Source organism: Otolemur garnettii, unplaced genomic scaffold, assembly GCF_000181295.1.
Source record: "Otolemur garnettii isolate 467f Iridium unplaced genomic scaffold, OtoGar3 scaffold00017, whole genome shotgun sequence".
NCBI lineage: Eukaryota > Metazoa > Chordata > Mammalia > Primates > Galagidae > Otolemur > Otolemur garnettii.
Window position 1 is genome coordinate 17,767,576 of NW_003852412.1, and position 14,806 is coordinate 17,782,381.

Consider the following 14,806-nt stretch of genomic DNA (forward strand, 5'->3'; position numbering starts at 1 on the left):
CAATGACATGCTTTCGGTCATACTTAGATTGATGAAATACTCATTTTCCAGGGAAGAAAGAAAACCACTAGATTCTCAGCCAACAAGATTCTGTAAACTTTTCTAATAAAAATATTAATCAGATTTTTCTCAGCTAAGCTCTCCCTGCTTTCATCAGTTTCCTCCTGGTCTCTTAATGAATGATAACATCCTTCATTTTAAATAATTTATGACAGTTTGAGAGCCTTCATTATCTAACACTAATCAATATTTTTCATATGTTATCATTTTTAATTAATGCATAGAATCATAGTGGGCTAGCACTTACTGATTCTTTGTAGTAGTTGTATAAGCACGACCTAAATAAAGCATAAGAAAGTTTTTTTCCATTGTGGAATGTTGTCTTTACACATTTATGTGTGTCTAATAATGACCCAAAAATAGTCATGAAATATTCACAGTTTTCACTGTAGCCATTTTCATTGATTTACTAAGTGGTTTTCCTGATGAGTGATGGAAAACTGAGAAGATAAAAAGAAATGATAAGGTTTTTGGCATTTTAACATTGGGGAAATTGAAGTATTAAAATCACGTAACAATAAAATAAATTTTTATTATTTTTCTTTCGTGAACATTTTACTTTGATAACTCTACTATGTAACACATTCCTTGTGCTTTTCACACACATTTTTTTTCATTTTGGAAGAAACATCTTTTAACTAGAAAAACTATGTGGTTGCATATTTTAAAGTAGCATAGCTAATTCTCTGAATAAAATGAAGGTCTACATTTTAGGGACATAAGATAATTAACAACCAAAAAAAACCATATATTAATTTCTCATTATTGTTATTACCCTGAATTTTTTTCTTTTTCCAAAAACTTACTGACAATGAAGTCTTACAGCCTTGTGCTGAGACGTTATTGGTCACTAAATAACAGTCACAGGAGGGACGGTCTTCCAGTCCCTGCTCTCAACCCACCCACTGATCAGAGAGTTTTGTGGGCTGTGTGCTTGATGTTTGTTTCTTCCATCTGATGGTGTGTTATTAGACAGTGTGTTATCTGCTTATATTTTTTGTTTTCTAACATAGCAGGTGTAAAAATCCAAATACCTTCAAGAAAATTGTATGTTTCACTGGTCAAAATATTTCACATCACCAGTAGTTAACATAACAAATGTGAAATAGCAGACAAAGTTGGTTTTGTGTGGTTTTTTTTTTAAGAAATGTTAAAATTGATCCTTGAGGAAGAAAAACTGGCTTTCAATTAATGTCTCTAAATAAACTAAATTATTAAAATTAATTGAAGTCTGTAAGATCAAATGGCTTCTGATTGTTTCCACGGCCAGCCTGTCACTCTGGCTTGTCTTTATTGCCATCATTGACAGGTGCTCCGTTCTACGATAATAGAACATGTATAGCTGCACAAGGTTCTGACCGCCTCGCTGCTCATGTCTGTACCATCAGCCCCACCTCCTGTTCAGCCCTCCCTCTCCTTCCCTTCCTGTCCTTAACCACTTCTTTATCCCAGGTTCAGAACAAATATCTTGGAGCTCATGCTACACGTGGACATGGAAGCAGAGTCTTCCTTGTTGCTGAGCCAGCCGCCTGTTTGTCTCTGGACTCGCATCTCACCTTGTTTCTAATCTCAGATTCCCAACTTCACAACTGACTCTGATACATTGGTCCCCAGTATGTTTTCCTCTGTGTACTTCAGTAACTGGAGTCACACCATGCATCGCTGCTGTTTTATTTTCTGAATTCAAATTTAACTAGGTTGTTCCTCCCCAATTAGGTCAGGCAGATCTAGGCAAGAAAACCATTTTCACTTTGCTAAACTAATTTTCCTGTACTTGGATATTTCCTGAGAGTGGGCCTCTCAGGCAGAGGCCTTAGCAAAATATATAGGTGTCCTGCTGAAGCCAAAGGATTGCTTGAGGCTAGGAATTTGGAATCAGCCTGGGCAATAGTGAGATCCTGTCTTTATAAAAACATTAAATTACGTGGTTCAGTGTGGTGGAGTGTGACTGTAGTCCTACCTACTCTGGCAGCTGAGGTAAAGGATTGCTTGAGCACAGGAGTTTGAGACTATAGTAAGCTACGATTATGTCATTGTACTACAGTCTGGACAACAACGATACTGTCTCCAAAAATAAAATAAATAAAATAAAATAAAATAAAATCTGCATAATGAAGTACACCAGGTGTCCTCAAACTATAGCCCGTCTAGGACATTTATTTGGGCTGCCAGGTGTTTTTCCCACCACTGCCTGTCCTGTTTAGCAGCTGACTTGTCCCGGGGTCCGCAGTCCGGCCCTCCAATGGTCTGAGGGACAATGAACTGGTCCCCTGTTTAAAAAGTCTGAGGACCCCTGAACTACAGGATTGCCTTGAATGTGGCAATTAGAATATACAGTGCAATGCACCAAATGTGTATACATCCCTCTATATTAAAATACTAACTCCCACGGCGATGGTAGTTAAGAGGCGGACATTTGGGGTGTGATTAGGTCATGAGAATCTCATTAATGAGATCAGTCCCCTTTTGAAAGAGATCATAGAGAGCTTGTTTGTCCCCTTTCTACCATGAGAAAACACAGGCAGAAGGCTCCATCTGCGAACCAGAAACTGTGCACTCACCATAGCTCAATCTGTTCTGGTTCCTTGATCTTGGACTTCCCAGCCTCCAGAACTATGAGAACCAAATTTCTGTTGTTTATAAACTTCTCAGATTTTTCTTTCTTTTTTTTTTTTTTGTGATTGCAGCCTGAATGGCTGCAAAGACATTTACATCACAGAAGCAACTGAACTTCTTTATTTACATGTTTTCACAAAATATTTTGTGTCTGCTTATTATTAGCCTTCATTCAGACTTGAACACATTTTCCCCAAGGCTGCATTTAAAAATTCAATGCAGTTATTATTTTATTAAAAAAGAGAGCACGGTGTTAGCTATTATCTTACTCTGTTCACTCCTGTCCAGGGCTACTTAATATAATTTAAAAATTTAAAAGGGTGAGCTCAGCACAGAACTTTGCCAAAATATGAATGTTCTCAGGTATGTATCTTATGTTTAAAAACCTAACCAAATGTAGGTTTGAAAACCTAACAAATCCACATTTGTGTGAATACAGACAATTCTATATTCTTCACACCAACACATATTCTCGTCATGCCCCATAAAGTTGAAAAACAACACCAAGAAAAGATAAACTTCTAAATAACAGTTGATACCAAAGAGGGTTCATTTAAATAACAATGTCCTTTGTTTTCAGACAGTGCTGAAACTATATCATTTTTCCCTTAGCAAATATTACCTAGCAAACACTTAGGTAAATAAAATAAAGTGACCTCGTATGATTCTCTATCACACGGAGGCCTGATTCATTTGCTGTTATTGAATCCTCCTGTTTCAGATAAAGTTGTTTAGCTTTTGGAAATTGCTTTTATTTCACAGCTTCCTTTCCTTCCCCGTGTGCCTTATTTGAAAACAGTAAGAGGACTCTGATTGGATGAACCTAAGGGTCTTCCTGTAACATGAAGAGGCAATGCCCTTGATCCCGCCCCTCAGAAGCTCCCTCTTGAGACTAACTCATTTCCTTCAGGTTTCTGGCCTATCAGCCTTCCCCGCCCCACCCCCACCCCCAGCTGAGAATTCCTTACCTGCCTCCTAAGGAAGACACCAGGTTCTTTGTTTCTCCCCCAGATCGAATTTCAAAGAACAGCACCGAGTATCACTGACTACTCTTCCCACCTCTGCCATACCCAGGAGGTGGACTTCAAACTTTTAAATTTAATTTCAGCTCCCTAAAACTGCCCACTTCACAGGAGTGACAGGAGGCTCCCTGGTAATTACTGCTGAATTTGAATATATCCTTCAAAACAGATTACAGCTGGTGGCTATGTTAGCAAGGATTGGTGATGTTGTTTCTGCTTTTTGCCCTCAGGTTGAGAAAGAGGTAGAAAAGACCAGGGACTCCTTTCTTCCGCTGGAGAATCATGGACTTTTATGAGACTGGCACCGCCTGTGTGCTAGTTCTTCTCTAGAGTTATTTTATCAGATAATATACTTGGTGGATTACATTTTGATTATTCAGAATAAGCAGACTGAATCAAAGTATTTCCACCTTATCTGAGCGCCGCATTAGACTGGCAGCTTTTGAGGCTCTGTGTCATATTCAGATTTTTTCTCGCAGTGTGTGGCTCACTGTAGGCCATAAATGCCTGCTGAACACAATGAAATGAGGATAAATGCCAGCTCTCTGGAGAGGCCCCCCCACCTTGTCTCTGTTCTAAACTACTTGAATCTATTATGTGCATTGCAATTTCACCTTTGTCTAAATTGAATGTTGTTTACTTTCTGATTTTTATAAGGAAATCTGCAAACTTACTGAAATCTTATTTTTGGAGACATTGATTCCCATTGACTTCTACAGACTGACCAAATAGAGGCTAAAGTCCCTGACAGAATTACAGTAAGTTCAATTCTGAACTTACTAGTAGTTCTGAACTTTACTTTGTAGTTTCGACTAGAAACTACAAAACTAAACTTATTTTCAAAAACTTAGCTTTGGTTTTAGCATTGATTATAGTCATCTTTCCCAGACTTGGTAATTCTTCAGATTAGTTGGGAGTTTTGTAAAAGGATCTTTAGCTCCTCTCCCCAGAGTTTGAGGCAGGACTCAGAAGTCTCTAATTTGAAACAAGCCCTCTTCATGAGTGTTATGATCTGACAGTTTTGGTAACTACTGAATTAGTTCCCCAAGATGTGGCAGTATTTTTCACGATGAATATATGTCATTCATCTTTAAGGACCAACGAAGTCTTACTGGAAACAGGATTTTTTATTTTCTTTTATGGAAAATCTGAGCAAAGTATCATTTTTTTCAACTTATGCTTTTACAAAAGCCTGGATAAATTCAGGGAGAGAGGTCAAAAGAGTATCTTTGAGTATCTTCTTTATTCCTCAAAGAAGAAAGCTCCTATGGTGTGAATTCAGGTTTATTTAAACGCCATGACATTATGACTAATATATTGGATGAGAAACCCCATTTTCAATTCTAATTTTTCCATATAAGTATACTTCCTGAAATTTATTATTGTTTTACTTTGGCTTATAACCTGAAAAATTAAATACTGAAAGTGTCTGTCAAGTTTTGCAGTTTTCCTGCTAAGTGCAGTAAAAAACAGCTCCAAGAGTATAAAACAAACGTCACTTTCATAAGAGCAAAGGAACATTTGACTTTCAAATAAAGAATGTACCTGAATCCACGCTGCAGAGAAATTGAGACGTTAGTTTAATATTCAAAAATACTGCAGACTAGAAAGTGAAAAATAAAAATGTATAGACTGTGATGAAAATGTCATCACAGGCTCAGTAACAAGAGATTTAATGTGGAATTTCACTAAAAAATGCAGAATATTAATAAATTATAATTCTTGGGAATACAATGGGAGGGCAGTCAGAAACTGACATCTTAATGAAGAGAACAAGGCATTTATTTTTAATCAACTGACGTTTGGTATGCATGTGCACACACATACATTCATATGAAGACCCTTACATTCATAAGAATATTTAGACACTCCTATGTACACTGATGATTCTTCTCTGGCATTTATTTTCTAAAAGCCTTAGAAATTAGTAATTCTCACTAATAAAAATCACAAAGGGCATTCATACACTTTTAGAATTTTATACCATTTATTACAAACTTAAAAAAACTGATATATTTCGAGATTTTTTCTCTGAAGCAATCGTACGCCACGATCTGCGTCGACTTCCACACCCACATCCCAAAAATCTATTAAAGCAAGCAATCAATAACAATAAAAGGCACGAAAGAAGACTAAGAAACTTTTGTATGTAAATATTTCTGTCTGAGATGTGCAACTGTACTATATCTCACAGACACATGTTTTGCCCTGAAACATTCAGTTCACTTATTATATTTGTCTGGATGAAAGTTTGTAGTTGAATTGGCACTAATAAATATTGAAGACTTTTGTTTCCCTATGGAAAGGAACCATGGAAAACAAGATACAAATAATGTAAAGAATCAAGAGGAGATGGCTCACATAACCTTAGAAAAATTAACTGCAAAGTACTACTGAATCATTCTAAAGAGAAAAACACACCTATGGAAGACATATCATATTACAGTCAAAATATCTACTAATAGTGATAATAAAAAGAAAGCACAACAATCATTTTAGTATCTATTAAAAACACATATCGTGATTGATATATGTATATTTGCATGTATAAAATGCTTATCTACATTTTCTCATTTATTTTATAAAATTTCTTTCTATGTAAAAATGAAGAACTCCCTGTAGTTCCTTCTACATAAAGCATTTATTTATGATAATATGCACATTAATTATTGCTTTAATCTATAGTTTATTGGTATCAGTTGTCTCCCTTGATAATAGATAGTAAATTTACTTATCTTAAGTTTTCTTCATTGTTCCTCATTAGTTATGATATTATAATCAAACTAGTTCAATTTAATTTCAGAATTACCGGCTGAATTGAGCCAATTTTCACATGTTTATATTAAAGTAATTTACATTTTAAAAAATTTTTACATTGCATAGATAACAGTGTGACTCATCTCACACGAGATTTCTGGTCCACATTCTTTTCACTAAACAGCACCTGCTAATCTAACAATTTTTCAGCTTGCCTTGTGGGAGTGGATTTCTTCTTATAATAAAATTTACTTTGGTTAAATGTTTGAGGTAATAGGTATTGCAATTACCTTGACTTTTTTTTTTTTTTTTAAGACAGTCTCACTCTGTTACCCTGGGTAGAGTGCCACGGTGTCATATCTCAGAGTAATCTCAAACTCCTGGGTAGCTGGGACTACAGGTGCCCACCACCACACTTGGCTAGTTGTTTTTATTTTTAGTAGAGATGGGGGGGTCTTACTCCTGCTCAGTCTGGTCTCAAATTCCTGAGTTTGGGGATCCACCAGCCTTGGCCTCCCAGAGAGCTAGAATTATAGGAGTGAGGCACTTTTTCAGGCCAATTACCTTCATTTGATCCTTATTCGTTGTATTCATGTATCAAGATATCATGTGTAGCCCCCAAATATGTACAAGTATTATTAGCAAAACAGATTTATTTTGAAAATGTCCAAATCATATGTTATAATAAATAAGGTTCCTAAGCATGTGGCTTTACAGCTATAATCTATTTCACTTGTGCTTATGGAGGGTAAGTTTCTGGGGCTCAACATTCATTTCAAGGTAGATTCTGTAAGTGTAAAATGTATACCATAAGATCTAAAACAATTGCTAAAGTAACAAAACATTATAGCTGATAGGTCTACAAAGAAGATATAATACAATCACAATTCTATGAATCTAAAAGAAGCCAAAAAGAAAAAAAGGAAAAACAAAGAAAAGATGTGATTAAAAGGAAATAAATAGCAAGATAAGGGATTCAAACCCAATTACATGGTACTCATATCAAATATAAATGCCAAAATGAGCAAGTTAAAAAACGGAGACAGACTGAAAGAAAGGAGACCAAATTATAGGTTTATGGAAGAAATACATTTCAAATACAGAGTACAAATAGGTTAAAAGTAAAAGTACACAAAAATCATATCCAAGGTAGAGTTAATAAAAAGAGCTCGGGAGTGCCTCCATGAATCTCAGACAATGTAGATTTTGGGAGCAAATAATATTGACAGGGATACATACATTCCTTTGCCAATAGTAAAGGGATAATTTGATCAAATGGACACTAAAATCCTAATTGTTTATGTATATTTTAACAGAGCTTCAAAATACATGAAGGAAACACAGGTGTAACAAGGGGAAATAGATAAATCTATAATTAGGGTTGGAAATGTCCACATTCCTCTTTCAGTAGTTGATGGGGCAAATAGACAGAAAATCAGCAAAGATAAATAAAGCCCGAACAGCACTGTCAAGCAACTTGACCGACTTGACACAAAAATTGGACCTGTTTTAGATTCAGATAATGAAAGAAAATACACTGATGTGCAAATGTACAGTTTATCAATCAAAAAATTATTCACATACATATATTAGATCACATTTTTAATATAAATGGATATTCAAAAAAGTATTTCAACAGTTCAATGATTTCACCATATTTTTCTTTGTGTTTTTTTCCCCTAAATTAACCCACATAAGGATTTTACTATTATAGATGTGCTTCTGGTGAATGGTATACATGGACAATGGATGGCGATACTTATTTACCTTAAAATTAATTTCAAGCCTATGTAATTGATGAAGTTTAAAAAAGTTCATCTTATGAAAGATACACTCTTCATGAATCACAATGTCTACCGTAAAAGGTGAAACACAGGAACTGAAATAGTTACTTAAAATACATTATGGCAGGCACTTGTCTATGGCTCCTAAAATAAATTTGAAGACAATTCTATCAAATACCCAATATTCCTTCAAACTTAGTTGTGATTATCAGCTATGCCATTGTTTGATGATCTTCTAGGAAAACAATAAGCACTCCCAATTGAATTGTGGCACTGTATGTTATAACAGTTTCTAAGAATTAACATGTTAAATGTACATGTGTCCTAAGATGTTAAGTAGGTGTGTTCTGAATAGATGTGGCTTTTCAAACCTAATCTTTTAAAATCTGAACCTAAAAGCATGTCTCCTTTAAAATAAACTTTGTGGAAAGTGAATTCAGACTCAGTGGAATCACTGAAATAGGTCATTCTAGGCCTAGTGTATTGGGGGAAATTTATAAATTCTCTGCCATAAATACTTGAAGTAAGAAAGATGTTTTCATCTGCCCTCTTGGTTCATAGCAAAATAACAGTAAGGTCAAAAACGCTGTAGAACAGGAGCAAACTCATTACTAACTCAGAAATACTTAACATGTATGAAAGAGTTCATTATATTTTTCCAAAAATTTTCAGCTAAGAGTTTTTGCCTCTGTCTCCAGAAAGCTGGAATTCTTTGCACAAAGACTCTAAGCAATGCGTTCATTCAATTTGGTTACACTGCAACATCGGTTATATGTTAACACCTGATCCCAATTAGGCATTGATCTTGCCCTGGGCACATTCATTCTCCAGGGTCTCACAGATACGGACAATAGTAGATACTAGGAAGAGCTGTTGACACAGGTAAGAACCGTTTTAGAAAACTATGAAAAATTGTATGGTGCATATTGTATGAGGTTAAGTGTATATGTATTGGCGTGTACATGTACTATTTCAGACAGATTATAGTTCAAAGAAAAAATCAATCTACATATTAAAATACAATCAAGGAACCTGAGCAAATATCTCATTTTTTTAAATAAACTATATAATCAAAATTGGTCTATTTAAAAAATTTCTAATTGTCACAATAACCAAGGAAATTGAAGGAACCTGAAAATGTTTAATAATCCCATGAAATCTTTTTCTCCGAAGAAATTCTTCTCTAACATCTGCAATTTATTTTAATAAAGAAAGTAACAGCAGCATGTGCTTCAGCAGTAACTTCACATGTGCCTGATGGCAAATTATTAAAGCCTTTGTTACATTTATAAAACATAAGGTGAACAGAATCAGATCTTAGATAAATGATAATATGGAAAATTTTATCAGCAAAACAATTTTTTTCCTATAGGTTGCACCATTACATGATGGACTACCAACTCCTTGTAATACTATTCTTCAAAACTTTTTATTTAACATACGTTTTCAGTATGGATAGATATTTTCAGAACAGATGGGTAAGCAGTTTATTCAGTTAAACCTGGGTACAATTTGACCCTCCAGTTCTGAACTTGTTAAGCCACTTGGGAGACTTACCTTGTCTTTTCTTTGCTTTTCATCCTGGTAGACAGTCCAGTGTTCTCCGTCATTGCTGTAAGCTAGTTTGTAGGAACCAACAAACTGTACGTGACCAAAATCTTTCGCTCCTTGTGTAATGATGCCAGTTACTTTGGTAGGGACAAGAAGATCCACCTGAAAGAAGGAAAAAGCACAGTTTACATCAGCAACTGAGTCTTGTAAATTTGCAAGTCTTTTAACACAAGAGACTTAAAATCGTATATAAGACAGAAAATCAACCTGGCTATTTGTATTTTGAAACCAAAGACTGAGTCTATTGTTGGCTTATAGTTTTGATTCTGCCACTGGATAAATGCAGTCCAAGACTCCTTGAATAATCAATTTGACTATTATGAAATAAAATAATGGTACTTCAGTCCACCATTTAGTTTTATATTAAATGGATTTACCTATTTGTACGACTTTTGTGTAACTGAGACAAAACAAAACTAGCAGGGCTGATCTTCTAGAGATTGTTCATTACCTTCCAGAGTTTGTGGTTATAATTTAATACACTGACTTTATTGGTTAATTCAATAATAAAGATAAAATTGTAGCTGTGTACATATCAAGAAGAAAAATAGTATGAGATATTTCACCATTAGACATTAAATACAAGACCAATCTTGTTTCCACGAATTTTAAGAGATCCAAGAATATAAATAATTCAGTAATAATTAGCAATCATTGGCCAATGAAAATCTCCTTTGAGAAAACAACCTCTAAAAAGGTTCAGGAGAATGGCAAGTAGTCTTTAAAAGTAAGGGAAGATTAAAAATATGCATTCCTCACTTGTGAGAATGCTTATCATGTATTCTTTTCTGCAAAATATATACTTACAGGGGATGACACCCAGGGCACATTAGGTCTATCAAGATGTAATCAAAATGTGAAAGATCAGGGTAATGTTTTCAAAGAAGCATATATCACATAGAATAGTTCAATGTCTCCCTCTTTTTTCTCTCATTCATTGCTGCATCTTTTCTTACATCTCACAAGTCTAATTTTTTTTTTTTTTTAAGTCTAGAAATCTTTGTTTTCCATGTGGACAACTCTCAGAAGAACTTGGCCTTTCATTTCACTTGCGTTCCTTGATCCACAGCTTCCGCTGTCCTCTTACAATAGCCACCTACTTCCACCTATTTCCTGTGACTAAGTGCCGGATACGCCCTTGATCTTATCATCTTTAACTGTCATGATCCCACGTGTGATCTTGGTGCTTTCAACCACTGCGCCCTTTTGTTTCTATTTTAGGCCTCTATCCTGTGAGATGTAAGGGAGTCACAAATAGACAGAGATGGGTCAGACACAGGCCAAGAAGGAGAAAAGAAAGAGAAGATGCAGAGAATAAGACCATATTTAGTGACAAAGATGTTCATTAAGATGTGAACAAAGTCCCCAGTGTGTCACGGCCTGTGAATATGAGTATTTCTAATCTGTGTAGACTTTTTGTTCAATTTTTGGAACATGTATCAAAGACATTAGGCTCAAATTGGGCGATGAAGTAAGACAGACCACCTTTCATGCTTTATTAAAACATTTCAGAAAATGTATCAAACTCGAAAGTTATTAATTTTTTTTTGCTATTTCTCAAACATCATGTAAAATATATCGTGTGTCCCGAAAATATACAGAATGACAAAATTACAATATCCTGGGAAGGAAATGGTTAATATCGCCCATCATCCTAAGTGTTTTCTGGTACAACCTCATTTAATCCTCTTGACAACCATGTAAGGTAAGATCCCATCTCCACTTTACAGATGAGGTGACAGATACTCAGGCAATGTTAGTTACATGGTGTGTGATCCAAAAATGCACAGTAAGCGAAGGAGGACTGCAGATTCTAATCCATCTCTTTCTGACTCGGAGGTTTATCACACCTTGGTTTCTTAGAGTAATGATCAGTCACTGATTTTTTTTCCAATGAGTAATCACTCATCGACCCCTCATATCACCACTCAATGATTTATTCCCATTTTCTGTGACTACTTCAGAGATTTCTAAAGAATCACTATGGTCATCAAACTGACAAAAACAATTTTGGATTTACAACGTTAGCAAAACCCTGTGTTTTACTGTGAATTGTCTCTTTGTTCTTCGGCCGTCTGGACTTAAAACTCTGGACAGCTTTTGTTAAATCCAAACGTTACTGCACAGAGACACCAGGGAAAGCCGCTATTCTGCAACATGCTCTTGTGGTGTTGCTGGTTCAGTAAACGGTTAAATGTCTCTTACAGAGAGACGTACGTCTCTGTGTCACTGTGCTACCATCGCAAGCTGGAAATGCACAGAAACTCAAACAGGGTCACCAAGGATGCAGACACCTCCAGGGCTGAATTCTGCAGACCCTAAACCGCTTTAAGTCCCTTGCTAAGATGACATGATGAAGAGTCTTCTAGCATTGCCTTTTCTGTGGTATTTTTTAAAGGCAGCTGGGTTTCCTGCTGGGTGGAGATGTTTTCTCCTTAATTTGTGTGTCTTGGCTCTTTACAACAGATATGTTTTTCTCCCACTCTAACTGCTCCCCTTTTCCAACACTTTTTTTTCTATCTAGAAATGTTTTTCTTTATTTTTTTTTTCCATTTAAGCCAGGCTCTCTGCTTAAATAGTCAGCAATCTGTTTCAAGCTGGATTTTGTCCTAAAATTTGCTATACTAAACTTAAAATACTAGGCCTAAGCCAACCTTCTTTTAGTAAAAAAAAAAAAAAAAAAAAAAAAAATCAGAAACTCACACTTAACATGAAGTTGCTGAACCAGGCCGTGTACAAAACAAACCCACCCTGAGACACACTCAGACCACATAACCCCAGAGTTCGGCATGCAGGATCATTCCAGAAAAGTGTGTTCCTCAGGCCCTAATGCTTGCCCCTTCCCTAGGGCCACGCTGCCTTCTCACAGATCTTTGCGGTTAACAGCAAAAATGATGGACAAAATACCTTCTGGAGTTTTAGATCTTCACCTCTTAAAGTGTCGCTAAAATAGAGCAGATTATTTAGGAATCTAAGCTGGCTCATTAGCACACCCAGGGCTTAGTCCACAGCACTTTGAGTCTGTATCTGTCTGAGCCATCCTCACATGTCACAGGACCTCAACAGAAGCGTTGCTGAATGAACAGGAACTGTTTCCTAACTATTTTCTAGGAACAAGGACCAATCTATGACTACGGATGCTACTATGTACCCTAGCCGAGAAGGCTGTCTGCCTTTCTCCTCGTTTTTCTGTATCAGGGAAACACAGTGTCATCTTTCTATCTTTCATTTTTATTTTATTTTTTTTTTACTGGAGAAGACAAGCAATTAAACAATCCTTCTGAAATCTTCAGGAATTTAGGAAAGTCTGTCTGCTCTCCTGGAGCTGGGTGGCTGGGGGCCCGGAACGGGCTACATGCCCTGTGCATACGACTTTACCTCTCTGCCTCCCAGCTTCCTCTTCTGAAAAGTAAGGATCATCATCCCCACAGGATTTTATGAGGATGAGTTAATACTTGCTGTGTACAGCAACATGTGGACTATGGTAAATGCTATAGAAGACTTGGATAACAACAAGATGAAATAAATCTGAGGAAATAATTTAATTTCAGTCTGAAAGTACCTTGATAGAAGGTTATAGAAACAGAGAAGTGAGTGGCTAGAAAGATCCAGAAACAACTTCTGGTTGTTTATTTCATTCAGCTTCTTAGGAATTAAAAATGTTGGTCATTTCATCTTTAGTTAGAGAAGATTTGAAACAATTTCAATTCCCATTTATGAGTCAAATGGTTAACTTAAATTAATGTAACAAATTTCATGGAACCTTATGCATCTCTATTTAGACACTGGCTTTGTTGCAACAGGGAAATGGTTCTAAAATAATATTAAAAGAGAAAATTAGATAAATAGTAAATAGTACTGAGATATTTATTTCATTCTAAGAGTCAAAACAAGAGGGGGATACTTATGGAAATGAGGCTTAAGTGATGCAAAAATAAAACATATGCATGAGAATTATGTAGGATTATAAATTTTTGTTGTAAAACATCCTGTGATGTTTTAGCAAACTATGAATAGTTTTAGAGCATGTCTAACTTAGACAAATGGTGTAGAAAGTTTGTGAGTTTTTGTTTGTAAAAGGTCAAGATAAACAACATTTCATACATTTCGGCAACACCTTGATGTTGGCTCCCTGGAAAAAGATGAGGCAGACTGGGAAAGTAACTTGATTTTCATGGAGATATTCTAGAAGGGTTGAGGAAAATGAAAAGTGATACAGATAAACAGTTGTACAGACAGTGAACACAGGCTAGAGACTTATTGCAGAAATGTACCACCCAGCTGTATCTAAATAACTATTTAGAATGATGCAAGTAATTCAGCTGCATATTTCTACTGAGAATGGGAGGCAGCATAATAACTATGAATATTTTATGTTTAACATTTTTATTTTAATACTCTTTATCATTACAAATGTGAAACATGCTGTAGAAAAACAGAAGAGAGGCTGGGAGCAGTGGCTGTAATCCCAGCACTGTGGGAGGCCGAGGTTGGTGGACTGCTTGAGCACAGGAGTTCCAGACAAGCTTGAACAAGAGTGAGACCCCTGTCTCTACTGGAAAAAAAAAAAAGAAAGAAAAATTAGCCAAGAGTTGTGGTGTGCGCCTGTAGTCCCAGCCATTCAGGAGGCTAACGGAAGAGGACTGCTTGAGCCCAATAGTTTGAGGTTGCTGTGAGCTATGATGCCAGGACACTCAACCCAGGGTGACAGAGTGAGATTCTGTCTCAAAAAAAAAGAAGAGAGATTGAGAAACAACTCTCTCACACCGTCAGATACAATTTGTGCCCTCCTCACTTTATATATGTTTTTTATTATTATTATTATTTTTGGATTCCATAAACATTTATTATGGACCTATTTTTTTTTATTAAATCATAGTTGTGCACATTAATGCTATCATGGGGTACAGTGTGTTGTTTCCGTATACAATTTGAAACATTCTCATCCAATTGGCC

The 14,806-nt window shown here is 35.9% G+C and overlaps 1 protein-coding gene across 2 annotated transcripts in view; it reads right to left on the minus strand.

Annotated features, from left to right (window-relative positions):
- EDIL3 (EGF like repeats and discoidin domains 3) overlaps nucleotides 1-14,806 on the minus strand; it is a 430,053-nt gene that overhangs the window by 13,884 nt on the left and 401,363 nt on the right. For both annotated transcript variants that reach the window (XM_003785962.2, XM_003785963.2), the window contains one exon: nucleotides 9,797-9,952. In XM_003785962.2, the coding sequence (XP_003786010.1) occupies nucleotides 9,797-9,952 (156 nt within the window). The remainder of the gene's footprint in view (nucleotides 1-9,796; nucleotides 9,953-14,806) is intronic.